Source organism: Microchirus variegatus, assembly GCF_963457635.1.
Source record: "Microchirus variegatus genome assembly, chromosome: 11".
In the NCBI taxonomy this organism is placed as follows: Eukaryota; Metazoa; Chordata; class Actinopteri; order Pleuronectiformes; family Soleidae; genus Microchirus; species Microchirus variegatus.
In genome coordinates this window covers 28,771,730-28,786,636 of record NC_139812.1, presented here as the reverse complement: position 1 = coordinate 28,786,636, position 14,907 = coordinate 28,771,730, and the positions used below count along the sequence as shown (strand labels likewise).

The 14,907-nt window shown below is 43.2% G+C and overlaps 2 protein-coding genes across 3 annotated transcripts in view; one reads left to right on the top strand and one right to left on the bottom strand.

Annotated features, from left to right (window-relative positions):
* Positions 1 to 14,907, bottom strand: part of LOC310933747 (high-affinity choline transporter 1-like) — a 180,968-nt gene that overhangs the window by 45,405 nt on the left and 120,656 nt on the right. The window lies entirely within an intron of this gene.
* Positions 7,319 to 14,533, top strand: macroh2a2 (macroH2A.2 histone). Of its 2 annotated transcripts, none has more exons than XM_083897316.1 (9): positions 7,319 to 7,476; positions 9,659 to 9,841; positions 10,370 to 10,476; positions 10,568 to 10,765; positions 11,871 to 11,975; positions 12,075 to 12,174; positions 12,546 to 12,635; positions 13,033 to 13,207; positions 13,948 to 14,533. In XM_083897316.1, the coding sequence occupies exons 2-9, from the start codon at positions 9,670 to 9,672 to the stop codon at positions 14,111 to 14,113; spliced, it is 1,113 nt and encodes a 370-aa protein (XP_083753442.1). In that variant the 5' UTR covers positions 7,319 to 7,476; positions 9,659 to 9,669; the 3' UTR covers positions 14,114 to 14,533. The 2 variants fall into 2 exon arrangements, with proteins under 2 accessions (XP_083753442.1, XP_083753441.1); XM_083897315.1 differs by having other exon boundaries at positions 9,664 to 9,841; positions 13,948 to 14,532.

The window sequence follows — 14,907 nt, the reverse complement described above, 5'->3', positions numbered from 1 at the left end:
GGCCGCAGATCGGTGCCCCCCCCCCCCCCCCAGGCTCTGTCGCCACCCTCACAGCGTCCTCTGACATAAGAGGGTGGTCGCACTGAAACCCGAGTCCAGATCCAGATCCAGCTCCGCTTTAATCTTCTAGTTTGTTCTTGGAGACCTTTCAGACGACACTCGCAGAGACGAGATGAAAGGAGGATTTGTGGTGTGGGATCTTCGAGGAGATCCCTGTTAAAACTTCTCTGTGAAACACTCCGACATTTTTTCACAGTAGCAACGCAGGAAAAACACGTTTGTGTTATTTGGTGACGTCCGTCTGGAGAATCCGTGACAGACAAACCGCTGCCTTCGCTGACTCACCTGGAAGCTACGATGTTAGCGCGAGCGTAAACAAACGCGGAGCCAAAGCTCGTCTGGAAACACAATCACGTGGACGTAAACGACGCTAATGCGCTAACAACGGTTTACTGTGAGAGAAGAAACGACGAAGAACTGTCGTTCTTCTTCTGTGTGACTTCACTCTGTCGCGTTCTCTCCCACGAGTCACTTCACAGCGTTTGATCTTCGTTAGCGTCCTGTGGTTTTGTGAAGTTTGCCATAATTAAAGTCAGATGGAGGCAGTTTAGTAATGCAGTGTGTGTGTGTGTGTGTGTGTGTGTGTGTGTGTGTGTGGTTTCCCAGCAGCCTCAGCGTCTTGAAAAGTCATCTCCCAGAAAAACACTCAGGTGGCAGCGTGAAGACGAGACAGCTGGAGAAAAGATCGGACTGTTGATCCTCTCTGCTGCGTCGTCATGACTCACGTTAGCTAACGCTGACTCACGCTTGAGGAGCACGGACGCTGTCGTTAGCGCAGCGGTGACTCAGACGTGGTTCGGTGTCTGCACCTTCGCCGCTGACAGCCTCAAAACTTCCCGAGGAGCCTCTCATTCCGAGTCAAAGTTTAGTTTTTGTTAGCGTTGCGCAACAGGCTAACGCGCGTTAGCGCACGACACGTGTCCATGACGACTGACCGCAAAAAAAGATGCGCGTGACGTCGTGTTTACGTGCCGCGACAGCGGAGTCCAGGCACTGTTTACCAGCTAGCTCCGTTAGCTGCATTAGCTCCTTTAAGCGCCATTAGCGTTAGCCTACAGTTGAACCAGAGCGGTCTGTTTATTAAACAACGCTAACAAATAACCAGCGTACCTGTGTACTGCGTATGTGTGCCTCTGTTTTTAAAGTTTAGCTAACTCATTCTTACTATCTGGAGTGACGTAAACATGATGTCACGCGCGTCTTTTTCCGGTCAATCGTCGTGGAAACGCGCCATTAGTTAACGTTGATGTTGTTTTGTGTTGTTTTCCTTTCACCGCAACCTGTCTTGGCAGATGCTGCACATTTTTGATTATGGTTCTGTCAGAGATTTCAAAATCTATTTTAATTTGCTCAAAGTGTGAGAAAATATCCAAGAAACTGGCTCAGCAGGAAAAACAAAAAATGCTTGACTAGTAAACCAGAATGTGTGTGTCTGTCCGTGTGTGTGTGTGTGTGTGTGTGTGTGTGTGTGTGTGTGTGTGTGTGTGTGTGTAATTACACAACGGGTAAGAATAAGCGAGAGCATGAATCCAAACAAGACAAACATGATTTAAAGTTCTGGCAGCAGCGAGCGTCAGTCATGTGGGGACAGAAGATAAGTGAGCGCTGAGGGTTAGCGACAAATTAGCGTCGACCACAACAGGAAACAACAAGCATCGGGCCGTCGTATTCCTGCGAAACCAAACCTCGTTCCTCACCTCGTTCACAAACCCCATGTGCAGTGTCAACACTCACGCACATACACGCCACCTAGTGGTCATCACGTGTAAATACATGACTTTTTGTCATTGTTTTCGTGCTTTGGTGCACGTGATTCAACTGGTCAGCGCTAAAAAGCCTGAACATTAACCCGCTCATTTGAATCAGGTGCGTTTGATGGGCGGAGTTTCACTGATTTGTCTAAATTTACTAAACCGCTAGTTGGCCGCTAGCAGTTTGCTAATTTTGCGGTGCAACAAACCAACTCAACCTCAACTCAATACATAATAACGCACAAGTGGCTATGAGCTACATGAAGTGACGACGACAACAAGCTAGCTGGCCAATCAGCGCTCCCTGGCGCTCTGCTCGGTAATGAAATTGCGATGAAATGCAAATTTGAAGGCATGAGAGGCGGAGCTACGTTCAGCTCAAGTACCAACCACGGTTAGCAAGGGATCGCGTCTCTCAGAACCCGCGTTTCACTAGCTGGCAGCTAGCTAGGTGAAGCTAGCCTTACACCACCTATGGGGTCAGTGTCGGTCGGTTCAGGAACATCAGATTCTGATCAGATGTGTTGGGAAAACTCCTGAGAGAAACACTCTGGCCGCTCTTGAACCCGTTTCCTGTTTCCTGTCACATGATGAACAGGTGACAGGTCACACGGCAGGAAGTCCCGCCCCCCCGTGGGTCAGCGGGGTCACATCCTGAGATACCGAACATGACGGTATCTTCAGGTTCTCCAGGATTACGAGTCCAAATATCTCATGTGTCATTTTTTAACCGATACGTTTCTGGTCACTGCTCACACAATGCAGCGCTGTTCATCCACCTGTAGGGGGAGACTGAGAGCAGATCTGACACTATATTATATATAATAACGTGGAATTGAGAGCAGTTTGGTTTGAGTCAGAGATCACACGACGACGTCTCCGGGAAGCTAAAAGTGGGTATGACTAAGTCCTGTCACACACACACACACACACACTTGTTCAAAGTGAGGACCAGCATTTCCACTTTATAAATCAACACAATTACAAATATCTACTTCATGAATGACATCTACAAAGAACTACTGGTTGCAGTACCATAACATGTCTGCAGGTGGAGCCCCAGAGCAAAAAGGGCTGGAAATTTTTTTAGATTTTTTTTTTTTTTTGGTCCAAAATTTGACAAAATCTTTGACAAAAATATTTTGGTCCAAAATTTGACAAAAAATATCATACTATACTATGGCGTCCAAAATTTGACAAAAAACATTCCCCAAAAAATTTGGGTCCAAAATTTGACAAAAAATAATTGAAAAAAAATGTGGGTCCAAAATTTGACAAAAACGTCATACAATAATATTATGTCGTCCAAAATTTGAAAAAATCTCTGACAAAAATATTTTGGTCCAAAATTTGACAAAAAATAGCATACTATACTATGTCGTCCAAAATTTTACTAAAAAAATTGAAAAAAAAATTTGGGTCCAAAATTTGACAAAAAATATCATACTATACTATGTTGTCCAAAATTTGACAAAAAAAAATGAAAAAAAATTTGGGTCCAAAATTTGACAAAAACATCATACAATAATATTATGTCGTCCAAAATTTTAATTTTTTTTATGTTATAGCAACCTAAGGAAATGATTTCAATGAAAACAAAGTGAGGACCGGCCAAAATGACCTCACTTTGTTGGTTAAAAACCCTCACTGGTCCTCAGTATGCTGCAAGTACAAGAACACACACACATACACACACACACACTTCCTGTGTGCAGCAGAGCCAGGTCGACCTGCTACAGTCTTTTCAACACTGGCCATGAGTTTTTGTTTGGACTGTCTTTCATATCCAGATGTTTTCTCCATCCATGATGGTGGATTCACTGTCGTGTGACTGTGGCCCTTCAGCTGAGGGGGTTGGGGGGGGGGGGTTCTTCTACTACTGCTGCTGCTGCTTCATCTGCTGCTGCTGCTGCCGCTCCCTGAAGCATCCTTCAGAAGTTCAGACACGGCTGGAGAAGCCATCTTCCTGCAGGAGGAGGCTGAGGCGGAGCAGCATCTGTTTTCGGGGCAGAGCGCCGGCTTCTCCATCACATCCTGTAGGTTAAGACTCTGCGCAGAAAAAAAAACTCCCACGGTGACTCAAACCCGTGCATTAACCCCTCGCTAAGTGTCTGCACAGACATCTGCAGAGACGATCTGCTTCCACACAGACGCACGGCCGTATTTCTGTCCGTTCCACTTACGCCTGGTGTCCACGTGTCGCGTAGAAGATTCACGACTCGCGGGTTCCATGTTTAAAAATAACTCCCGTGATGAGTCAAACAGCGACAAAAGGACGTTCTCCACCTCTGTCACAATGATGAACGCAAACACAAACATGTCTTCACCTCCTCCTTCTCCTCCTCCTCCTGCTGAAGTGTGTTTACAGAGACTCCATCAATCACATCATAATGATGTGTAACGCCCACCGTCAGCAGAGGGCGCTGTGTCCTACTGCTGCAAAGATATCACTCGAAGAAAACGCCACAACCAAACCCCATAAAGAAAATCACTGATTTTAACTCACAGGGTACACAGGAGCTGCTGGTCTACTGCTGCCCCGTGTGGTCGCTTTGTGTCACTGACATAAACCCGACAGCTCCTGAGCGCTGTGGCGTTAAATCGCTCGTTTTCTCTGTGGGGTTTGGTGTGGGAGAAAAGGGGCGGGGCCTTTGTGTCACTTATGAAGTTTATGGCGAAGTTATAGCGCACTTCGAAAGTTTACGATAACCTGTGATCTTGGATGGGTCGAGTACAGTTTGACGCGTCTTTCGTGTTCGTGTATGATAAACGCCCAGTTAGCAAAGCATAGCTAAAAGATGGACTCCAAATCCAAGATGGCCGACTTCCTGTTGAGTCGAGGTCACGGTGCCAAGAGGATTTTTTTTGTTCGTCTTGGGCCGTTCCGCAACTAAATATCGGCCCTCTTCATAGACTTTGACCTGAGGGGGGCGTTACTGAGTCATTTTGCATCAATTTTACGCAATCCCATTATTTTATCCTTTTTTTTTTGCTAGTTTCGATGTGCATGGCAATTTTCGTCCAAGATTCCGTGGAGAGAAAAATAATAATAATAATAATTCCTAGAATAACAATAGGTCCTAATGATAATAATAATAATAATAATAATAATAGTTATTATTATTATTCCAACAGTTTTCCTGAGCAGAACGTCCACAGCGTCCTCTGCTTTAATGTCTAAATCAGAAGGAAGAACTGGGAAATAAAGAGGACGAGTGGTGAAGTCAAGGATGTCCATCTGTTTCTGTCGTTGTCTCCTCGTCTCGGACGATGAGAGCGATTCACTTTGGTCCTGAGCTACAACGCAGACCTGGTCCTGGTCCTGGTCCTGGTCCTGGTCCTGGTCCTGGTCCTGGTCCTGGTCCAGACCTGCAGCGACGACGGCACGACACAGAAAAAAACCAGAATGAAATAAAACACAGTAGAATAACGAGGTGCAGCAGGTTTTACGGTCTTTGGTCCATATTTGGATCTTTTACAGCTCTGTTTTTATAACTCTTTATAACCTTTAAGTTGTTTAAGTTTTTCTGTATAATGATGTGAAATGTATGAATCTGTGCCAAACAATAAAGGTTAAAATACTCTGTGTTTCCTCAGAGAGAGAGAGGCCTTCACTTTGTCCTGATGTTCAAATACTCACAGAGTAGAATATTCTATTTTAGGAATATTTTCACTACTTTATCTCACTTTTCCAACAGGAAACTGAAGTTTGTAAACCACTCACTCTCCCGCACCAAAGCCCATAGAGAAAACCAGTGATTTTATCTCACAGGGACACAGGAGCTGCTGGTCTACTGCTGCCTCGTGTGGTCACTTTGTGTCACTGAGTTAAGTCCAAATGAAATATTTCAAAAGCCGAATTTGACAAAATCAGACATTGTAAGTTAGTGATGGAGGCAGCAGTGGATCAACAACTCCTGTGTGTTTATATGTGTGTGTGATGTTAAAATCACGGGTTTACTCTATGGACTTTGGTGTGGGAGAGTGAGTGGTTTACAAACGTCACTTTTCCTTTAAAATATGCAGATTTTAACACATAAACTTAACATTCTATCAACAATATATATACATATATGAGAAATAATAATGTTATATACCTACATATATATATATATATGTATTTATTGTTGTAAACCTAGGACTAAGTCTGAGGTGAGTCCACTCTTTAAGGCACAAAGCTGGTGTTTTGCTGCCCTCTACAGGCCACATGAAGCAATGAAGAAGACAAATTTTTAACCTCTTTCCTTTTTCCACAAAACACTGTCTGTACTAAATATATATATACATATATACATATATGTATATATATAAACATATATATATACACATACGTATATATATGTATATATATATATATATATATATACATTTATATTATTTAGAATTTTTCTCCCCATTTTTACCAAAGCTTTTTCACAGTTTTTACATAGTTTTCAGATGTGATTATTTAACTTTATATTTTATTTATAATCCATTTTTATTACCTTGTTCCAGGTGCCTCTGTTGATTTACATTATTATTTAAGTATTTGTTTGACATGTATTTGTTTATTTTATTTAGTGCTGTGTTTGTTTACATATAAAAGTCAAATATTTGAATTATAGGAGTGTATTTTGACTGACTGGAAAAAGACGTGCATGGCGTCATGTTTACGTGCCGCGACACCGGAGTCCAGGCACCGTTTACCAGTTAGCTCCGTTAGCTGCATTAGCTCCTTTTAGTGCCGTTAGCGCGCCTACAGTGGAACTGGAGCGGTCTGTTTATTATTAAAGGAAAAGAGCAGCGTTAATAAATAACCAGCGTACCTGTGTACTGCGTATGTGTGCAGCTGTTTTTAAAGGTTAGCGTTACGCTAGAGACTCATTTGATGCATGAAAACTAGAGCTAGAGTATGTTAGCGTGTTAACATCAATGCTTGACGCGCTTCCATGACCACTGACACCGTTTACCAGTTAGCTACGTTAGCTGTGTTAGCTCCTTTTAGCGTCCTTAGCGCACCTACAGGGGAACTGGAGCGGTCTGTTTATTATTAAAGGAAAAGAGCAGCGCTAACAAGGTAGTGTTACGTTAGAGACTCATTTTAACAATCGGGAGTCACGTTAAACATGACGTCACGCGCATCTTTTTCCGGTCAGGAGAACGGTGCCACAGAATGATTATTATGGTACTTTTTTAAAAAACTGAATATTGGTTTATTCCGTTTACATGAGTACTTGAATTAGCAGATGACAACAAAAACCTGATAATAACCGTGTTTTTGTAGCGCGTGTAATGTAAACACACGCTGATCTTCAATGTCACATACTAGAGCTTTAATTCTGCACTTGAGAATATTTTCCCTCTTTTTTCCTGCAGTTGAATTTGTTCCCTCTGCAGCATCAGTAGAGACAGCGCCACATTCTTCCTGATTCTCCCTCCCTCACCCTCGCGCTCTCTCTCTGTGTGTGTGTGTGTGTGTGTGTGTGGTTTTTCTATTTTCTCCTCAGGTTGTGAAGCAGGATTACGCACAAGAGCAGCAACATAAACCGGACCTGAAGCACCGTCCGCGCCGCCTGAGCACCGTGCAGCAGCAGCAGCGGCAGCAGAAGAAGAAGAAGAAGCGGCGGCGGCGGCAGCGAGAGAGGCTGGGGGTTCGATTCCTGTCTGTCTGCGGAGGAGAAAACAGGTAGAAACTTGGGGGGGAGGCGGCGGCAGAGGGAAGGAAAAGGAGGGAGGAGGTGGTGGAGGTGAAGGGGGGGGGGGGGTGTTCTCCATTTTTATGCCTGGGCGCTGATCCAGAGACACGGGGTTCGCTTGATATTCCACGTCTAATGTGATTACACAGCGTAAAGGAGGCGGGCGGGGCTTGTTATTAAGACGTTATTACGGCGCCTGCTGTATGTAGCAAGCTAACGCTGCGCCGCTAACTAGCATCACCCTCCTCCTCCTCCTCCTCCTCCTCTCCCCCCTCCTCCCGCTTCTGCTTCCCTGTCACGTAACAAACACGGATAAATACGTAAATACGCATTTTTAGTGTTCGGTGATGTCGTCACGACGTGTTTATTTGTTGTCAAAATGCGGCGTAGGCGCAGTTTAGCGTGTGTTAACGTAGCTGCGTAGCTGTACACATACACACACACACACACACACACAGGTTAGCTTACAGTTACGGCCCTGGCGGAGCAGAGTGGCTCGCGCGCGCGCTGTTGCCGCCGCTGCTCGCTCGCGCGCGCACGGACGGGCATCGCACGCGCACGCACAACACACATTAATATACGTAATATATGCATGCCCCGCCCCCTCGTCCGCGTGGACACAGGAAGCGTTGATTAGTGCGCGGACACGGAACGGAAGCATTAGCTGGCGCGAGGCCGCAGTACATGAACCCACACACACACACAGTGAACGGTAACCTTTGTTATAAACGACCTTTACTCACTAGTTAACCGACAGTTTGTTTGTTTTCACTCGTAATACAACACGTTTACGTTAATTTAAACAGCTCAAAAACTATTTAACCTGCATTAATCCACACTAACCAGTGGTTTACGTTTACAGTTGTATCATATCTAACTGAATTTACCCAGAATTCAAAGGGAAATGTGCGCTTCAGTGTGTGTTTACATTCCACTGATGTTAAACAAATATTGGAGTTAATTCAATAAGATTAGCAGAGGTCACTTAGCAGAAGGAAATATATATTTTCATATATATACATATAAACAGGGATTAGCTCAGTGGTTCCCAAAGACTGGGTCGGGACCCACAGGTGGGTCGCCAGAGATTTGTTTCAGGTCCCCAAACAAACAGGAATTTCCCAGCATTTATTCAAACTTTTGCATGTGTTTATGTGTTGGAAATAATTGTAAATTTGCAACGTAATGGATAAAAGACGCGCGGACGAGTTAGCTCCTTTTAGTGCCGTTAGCACGCATGCGGTCGAACTGGAGCGGTCTGTTTATTATTAAAGGAAAAGAGCAGCGCTAACAAATAACCAGCGTACCTGTGTACTGCGTATGTGTGCGTCTGTTTTTAAAGGTTAGCGTTACATCAGAGACTCATTTTAACAATCGGGACTCACGTTAAACATGACGCCACGCGCGTCTTTTTCCGGTCAGGAGAACGGTGACACAGAATGATTATTTTGGTACTTTTCCATATGTAAATGCATGAAAACTAGAGCTGGGTATGTTAGCGTGTTATCATTAACACTTGACGCGTTTCCATGACGACTGACTGGAAAAAGACGCCATGTTTACATGCCGCGGCACCGTTTACCAGTTAGCTATGTTAGCTGTGTTAGCTCCTTTTAGCGTAGTAAGCACACCTATAGTGGAACTGGAGCGGTCTGTTTATTAAAGGAAAAGAGCAGCGCTAACAAATAACCAGGTTACCTGTGTACTGCGTATGTGTGCCTCTGTTTTTAAAGGTTAGCATAACTGTTTTCAAAGGTTAGCGATACTCATTTGAACAATCGGGAGTTACGTAAATATGACGTCGCGTACCTCTTTTTCCGGTCAATCGCCATGGAAGCGCTGACGCCGTTAAACGTTTGACAACACGAGCTGATATGGATGATACTACTGAAAATCACGTAATCGGATATCGGACAAAGAAATATTTTTTACAATGAATGAAATTTTTTTTTCCAGCTTCTTAAATGTGATTATTTTCTCCATAAAACTGAATCATTTTGAAATTAAATAATAGTTGATTTGTCCAGTTTGAGTGGAGCTGCTTTGTTTTACAGTGTGTGTTGTGGATGATTCAGGGTCACAGGGAGGTGTGTTGTGTTGTGCTGCTACAGTATATCTGTGTGTGTATGTGTGTGTTATTGTGCGTCTCACTCTTTATCTTCTTTTCTTGAGTCCAGAGGAAAATGTCCGCCCGAGGTGGAAAGAAGAAGGCCACGAAGCTGTCCCGCTCGTCCCGGGCAGGCGTCATCTTTCCCGTGGGGAGGATGATGAGGTACCTGAGGACGGGCACGCACAAATACCGCATCGGCATGGGGGCGCCGGTCTACATGGCAGCTGTCATCGAGTACCTGGCAGGTAAAGTCACGAGAAGAAGGAAATGACTGGAACGTAAAGTTTCTCTCTCCCACACCAAAGTCACTCACTCTCCCAAACCAAAGTCACTCACTCTCCCACACCAAAGTCCATAGAGAAAACCAGTGATTTTAACATCACAGAGACACAGGAGTTCACAGGAGTTGTTGATCCACTGCTGCCTCCATCACTAACTTACAATGACTGATTTTAGTGAATTCGGCTTTTGAAATTCTTTATTTAGATTAACCTCAGATTAACCAAATCACTGATTTTCTCTATGGGCTTTGGTGTGGGAGAGTGAGTGGTTTACAAACTTCAGGTTACACAAGGAAAAATCTGTCTAACAGTGAGATAAAGACGTGATATCGCAGACTAAAACTGACATAGACATGTTGTCAGTATGGCTGAACGTCCAGGTTCCAGATCCCTGTCACATAAACAGAATAGGGACCAGTGTCGTCGCCCTCTTTCCTCACTTCATCATATTTGATGATAACTACACTGTGTTTTTGTTGTCTTTCCTCTAAGCTGAGATCTTGGAGTTGGCGGGAAACGCAGCTCGGGACAACAAGAAAGGCCGAATAACTCCCCGGCACATCAAGCTAGCTGTGGCTAACGACGAGGAGCTCAACCAGGTAAAACAGCCCGTCGTCATCTCTGGAACTTGTGTCGTGTCTTTGTCACAACTTAACTCACTCATCGCTTCAAACGCGTCGTGTCGTTCAGCTTCTGCGCGGCGTGACCATATCGAACGGCGGCGTCCTGCCTCGCATCCACCCGGAGCTGCTCTCCAAGAAGCGAGGAGGACGCGTGAAGGTCGACACCCAGTCGTCCGTCCCCGAGAAGCAGGAGGAGGTGTCAAAGCGCAAGAAGCCCGTCAAAACCTTCAAGAAGGTCAAAGGCAAACGAGGACGAAAGCCAAAGGTCAGTGTGGACAGAGACGGACAGGGAGGGACACAACATACTAACTAGAAACTGAGGTTTGAGTCTCTTTGGAAACTAATAGTTCCCTCCACACCAAAGCCCATAGAGAAAATCAGTGATTTTAACAACAGCAGGTTCAAGGGTGAATTCCAATTCCTTGCTTAATCCTCAATCTCAAAAATGTGCGCTCCCTCTAGTTCAGAAAAATCTCGTTGAGGGCCAAGTTTAAGAGCTGTATCCGAGACCACCCTTGGGAGCAAGGGCTACCCAGAATGCATTGCGTGTTTTCACATAACAAAGATGGCGCCGAAAGCAGCGAAACGAGTACGCTACAAATGAAGTATTCTCTTCTTAATAGAGATATAAAAATGATCTTAGTTTAGGCCCATATTATGGATTACTGACGTCATTGTTGACGTAACATTTATTTTTATTTTACCATCTTTTGTCAATAGTCGGCCGGTGTGGTTTACTTTTCAATAAGTCGTGGTGTGTGGTAACTGTCAGCTGAATATTTGTATGAGTATCATCTTATAACTAACTGACAACCTAATAACTTGACTGAGAAACGGATCAGAATAAATAATCCTGACGTAAATGTCTTCTTCTTCTTCTTCTTTTTTGGAGTTGACAGACTGGACGCAGCTTTGACGTTATTCTGCCCCCTACAGTCTGAAGACGTATCTGCATTTAAGGGGTGTCCCATTTCTAAGTGACTAAATAACCCTCAACACTTGGTTTTGAGGCCAGTTAAGATAGGAATTGGAATTGGCCCCAAATGTCTTTTTTTTTAGTGACTTCGGCTTTTGAAAATCCTTAGTTTGGCTTTACCTCAGTGACACAAACTGACCACATGAGGGCAGCAGTCGACCTGCAGCTCCTGTGTCCCTGTGGGCTTAAAAACGCTGATTTTCTCTACGGGTTTGTTGTGGGATTTAAAAACGTTACCGAGATAAATCTTCTGGAAGTATCCGAGATTTAAGAAGGCTTAGATTTTATTCTGTGAGCCCTTTGTTACGAGGTTAAAACCCACAGTGAGCCGTACTTTGAGCAGAAAAACTGAAAACTTTTAATAACAGAAACGTTCATTTCTTTCCGTCCAAAGAACACAGACAACGACAAAGACTCCGTACCAAACTCCACGGCTGAAGACGGTCCAGGAGACGGATTCACCATCCTTTCAGCAAAGAGTCTGTTCCTGGGACAAAAGGTAACGTATATTACTGTTGTTATTATTATTATTATGAACATTACAACAGTGTAATAATAATAATAATCTAAGATTTAAAATCACGTCGTGAATCCACAGCTTTCACTAACAGAGAGTGAAATCGGCAAGATCGGAACGATCAAAGTGGAGGGGATCATCAACCCGACAAACGCAGAGATGGACCTCAAAGACGGCGTCGGTGAGGACACGTTCACACACTCTGTCCTTTACGTCCTCACTCTGTGGAGTTAGATCACACACATGTCCTTCATCTGAAATAAAACACACACACATACTCTGGACTAAATGCAAGATTTCAGTGTCTGATTGAAGATTTAAACAGTTTCACAATAAAAGTGTTTGTTTTCATGTGGAATGATATGCAGTTCACAATAAAAACATATTTATGATGCAAAATGAATGAAAAACACAATGGTTTTCACTGTTTTTACTTTTTTTGGGGGTCGTTATTGTTGGTTTCTATGCCGACGATCCGCCTCATAATGTGCAGTATTTTCTCATATTGCAGAACAGTGTATATAATCTCAGTCTGGTTCTTTGTGTGTTCAGGAAACGCTCTGGAGAAGGCCGGAGGGCGGGAGTTCCTGGACGCAGTGAAGGAGCTGCGGAAAGCACAGGGACCTCTAGAGGTGGCGTCAGGTACTGACTTTAAAGTTGACTTATACTCTTGTTTGTGTCGCTGTTAGTCTGTGAAATCAGGGACAAATATATTCTCAGCCTTATTTCACTGTTAGACAGACTTTGACTCATCTGGTAAGTAAACCACTCACTCTCCCTGCACCAAAGCCCATAGAGACACAGGAGTTGTTGATCCACTGCTGCCTCACTTTGTTCGTCCAAATGTGTTATTTAATGAATTCGGTGTTTGAAATAAGAAGTTCGGGTTGATGGTAGTGATATTCTCAGATAATTATATTCTCTATGGGCTTTGGTGTGGGAGAGTGAGTCATTTTTCTGTCATGAAAGTTAAAGATGAGGCCTCAATTTGTGAGATTAAAGATGTTAATTCTGTGTGTGTGTGTGTGTGTGTGTGCAGTGGCGGTGAGTCAGGCCAATGGGATGGCGGCTCGCTTCATCATCCACTGTAACGTTCCTCAGTGGGGTTCAGAGAAGTGTGAGGACCAGCTGGAGAAGACGGTGAAGAACTGTCTGTCAGCGGCAGAGGAGAAGAAGCTCAAGTCTGTCGCTTTCCCTTCACTTCCTGCTGGACGGTGAGCGCCGCTCTCACGCACACACACACACACACACACACACTGACGTCACCGTGACACGGCATCATCTCAAAATGCAGGACAAAACTGTCGTAGCTCTGAAAGACTTCTGCGAGAAACTATCACATTATTTCAATAAACTATTATGTTATAACAGGAAATTATCACGTTATAACGAAAAACTATTACATTATAACGAGAAACTATTACGTTATAACGGAAAAATATTACATTATAGCGAGAAACTATCACGTGATTTCGAGATAAGAGGTTTTCTCGTTATAATGAGAAGCTATTACGTTATTTCGAGATGTTTTGTCGTTGTAACGAGAAACTTACGTTATTTCAAGAAACTATTACGCTATAACGAGAAACTATTACGTTATAAAGAGAAACTTATCACATTATAAAGAGAAACTATCACGTTATTTTGAGAAACTATTCCATTACAACGAGAAACTATAACGTGATTTCGAGATAAGATGTTTTCTCGTTTCTTGTTATAACGACAAAACATTTTATCTCAAAACAACGTAATTGTTTCTCGTTATAACGTGATACCGAGCACCCCAATTTTTTTTTGCATGTGTGGCAGCAATCCTCTTCTGTAGTTTGGTGTTTGGGGGGAAAATCGAGGAGTTTGCAGACTTTCAGTGTCCTGCGTCACTGACAGTGACGTACCGAGAGCGCCCTCTGCTGTCAGTGGAGATCACTGAGGTAAACTTCTTCTTCTCCCACAGGAATGGCTTCCCAAAGCAAACGGCGGCGCAGCTCATCCTCAAGGCCATCTCCAACCACTTTGTGTCGTCCACCAGCTCCTCCCTGAAAAACATTTACTTTGTTCTGTTTGACAGCGAGAGCATCGGGATCTACCTGCAGGAAATGGCCAAGCTGGACGCCAAGTGATCACCCCCCCCCACTGTGTGTGTGTGTGTGTGTGTGTGTGTGTGTGTGTGTGTGTGTAGTCTGCCATGTTTTTACTTTCTCAGTGTTGTTTGTTGTAGACACGACGACAGTAGGGTTTTTGGTTAAAGAGATAAAAATAATAATAATAATAATAATAAAAGAAAAACAAAGAAAAAAAACAAACCTGTTATTTGTGAGTGGAGTGTTGTTCACGTTTATGTCCCACAATTCTTTATAGATTAGATCATTTCAATTTAAATACGTACACGTCGCTGTTTTCTCTGATGTTTTTACATTCCATGTACAAATATAACAGTTTTTCTTTTTCCTCTCTGGCTGCTGTAGTTTCTGATGCAGTTAGTTTACTAAGAAATAAAAAAAAAGAAAGGAAAAAACTGTGGTTCTCATTCTTTTTTGCTTTGAAATAAAGACCCAGATGTTTTTACACCACGTGTTTTGACAACGGCTCGTTTTTCTAACAACAGGCTCATTCATTTAATATAATTTAGTTTAATTTAATTTAATTTAATTTAATTTAATTTAATTTAATTTAATTTAATTTAATTTAAAAACAACCGTGTAGCATTAATCTGAGACTGCAACAGCCACCAGGGGGCAGGATTTTGGTCATTTAATCTGCTGACCTTGACTCAGAGATTATGTAAATGTGCTTAAAGTGTTGATAAAACACAACTGTTTAAAGATTCAATTGTTTTCTTTTTATTAAGTTTACGTGAGGACAAATTCTGTCCATTTTTTGACAATATGATATCACGATATTTAAGTGACAATAT

Bases quoted from the DNA above. Each gene is read 5' to 3' on its own strand.
- macroh2a2 (XM_083897316.1), top strand. From the start codon at position 9,670: ATGTCCGCCCGAGGTGGAAAGAAGAAGGCCACGAAGCTGTCCCGCTCG. The intron at 10,477-10,567 runs GTAAAACAGCCC...CGTGTCGTTCAG, and splicing joins ACGACGAGGAGCTCAACCAG to CTTCTGCGCGGCGTGACCAT. The intron at 13,208-13,947 runs GTGAGCGCCGCT...CTTCTCCCACAG, and splicing joins CCTTCACTTCCTGCTGGACG to GAATGGCTTCCCAAAGCAAA.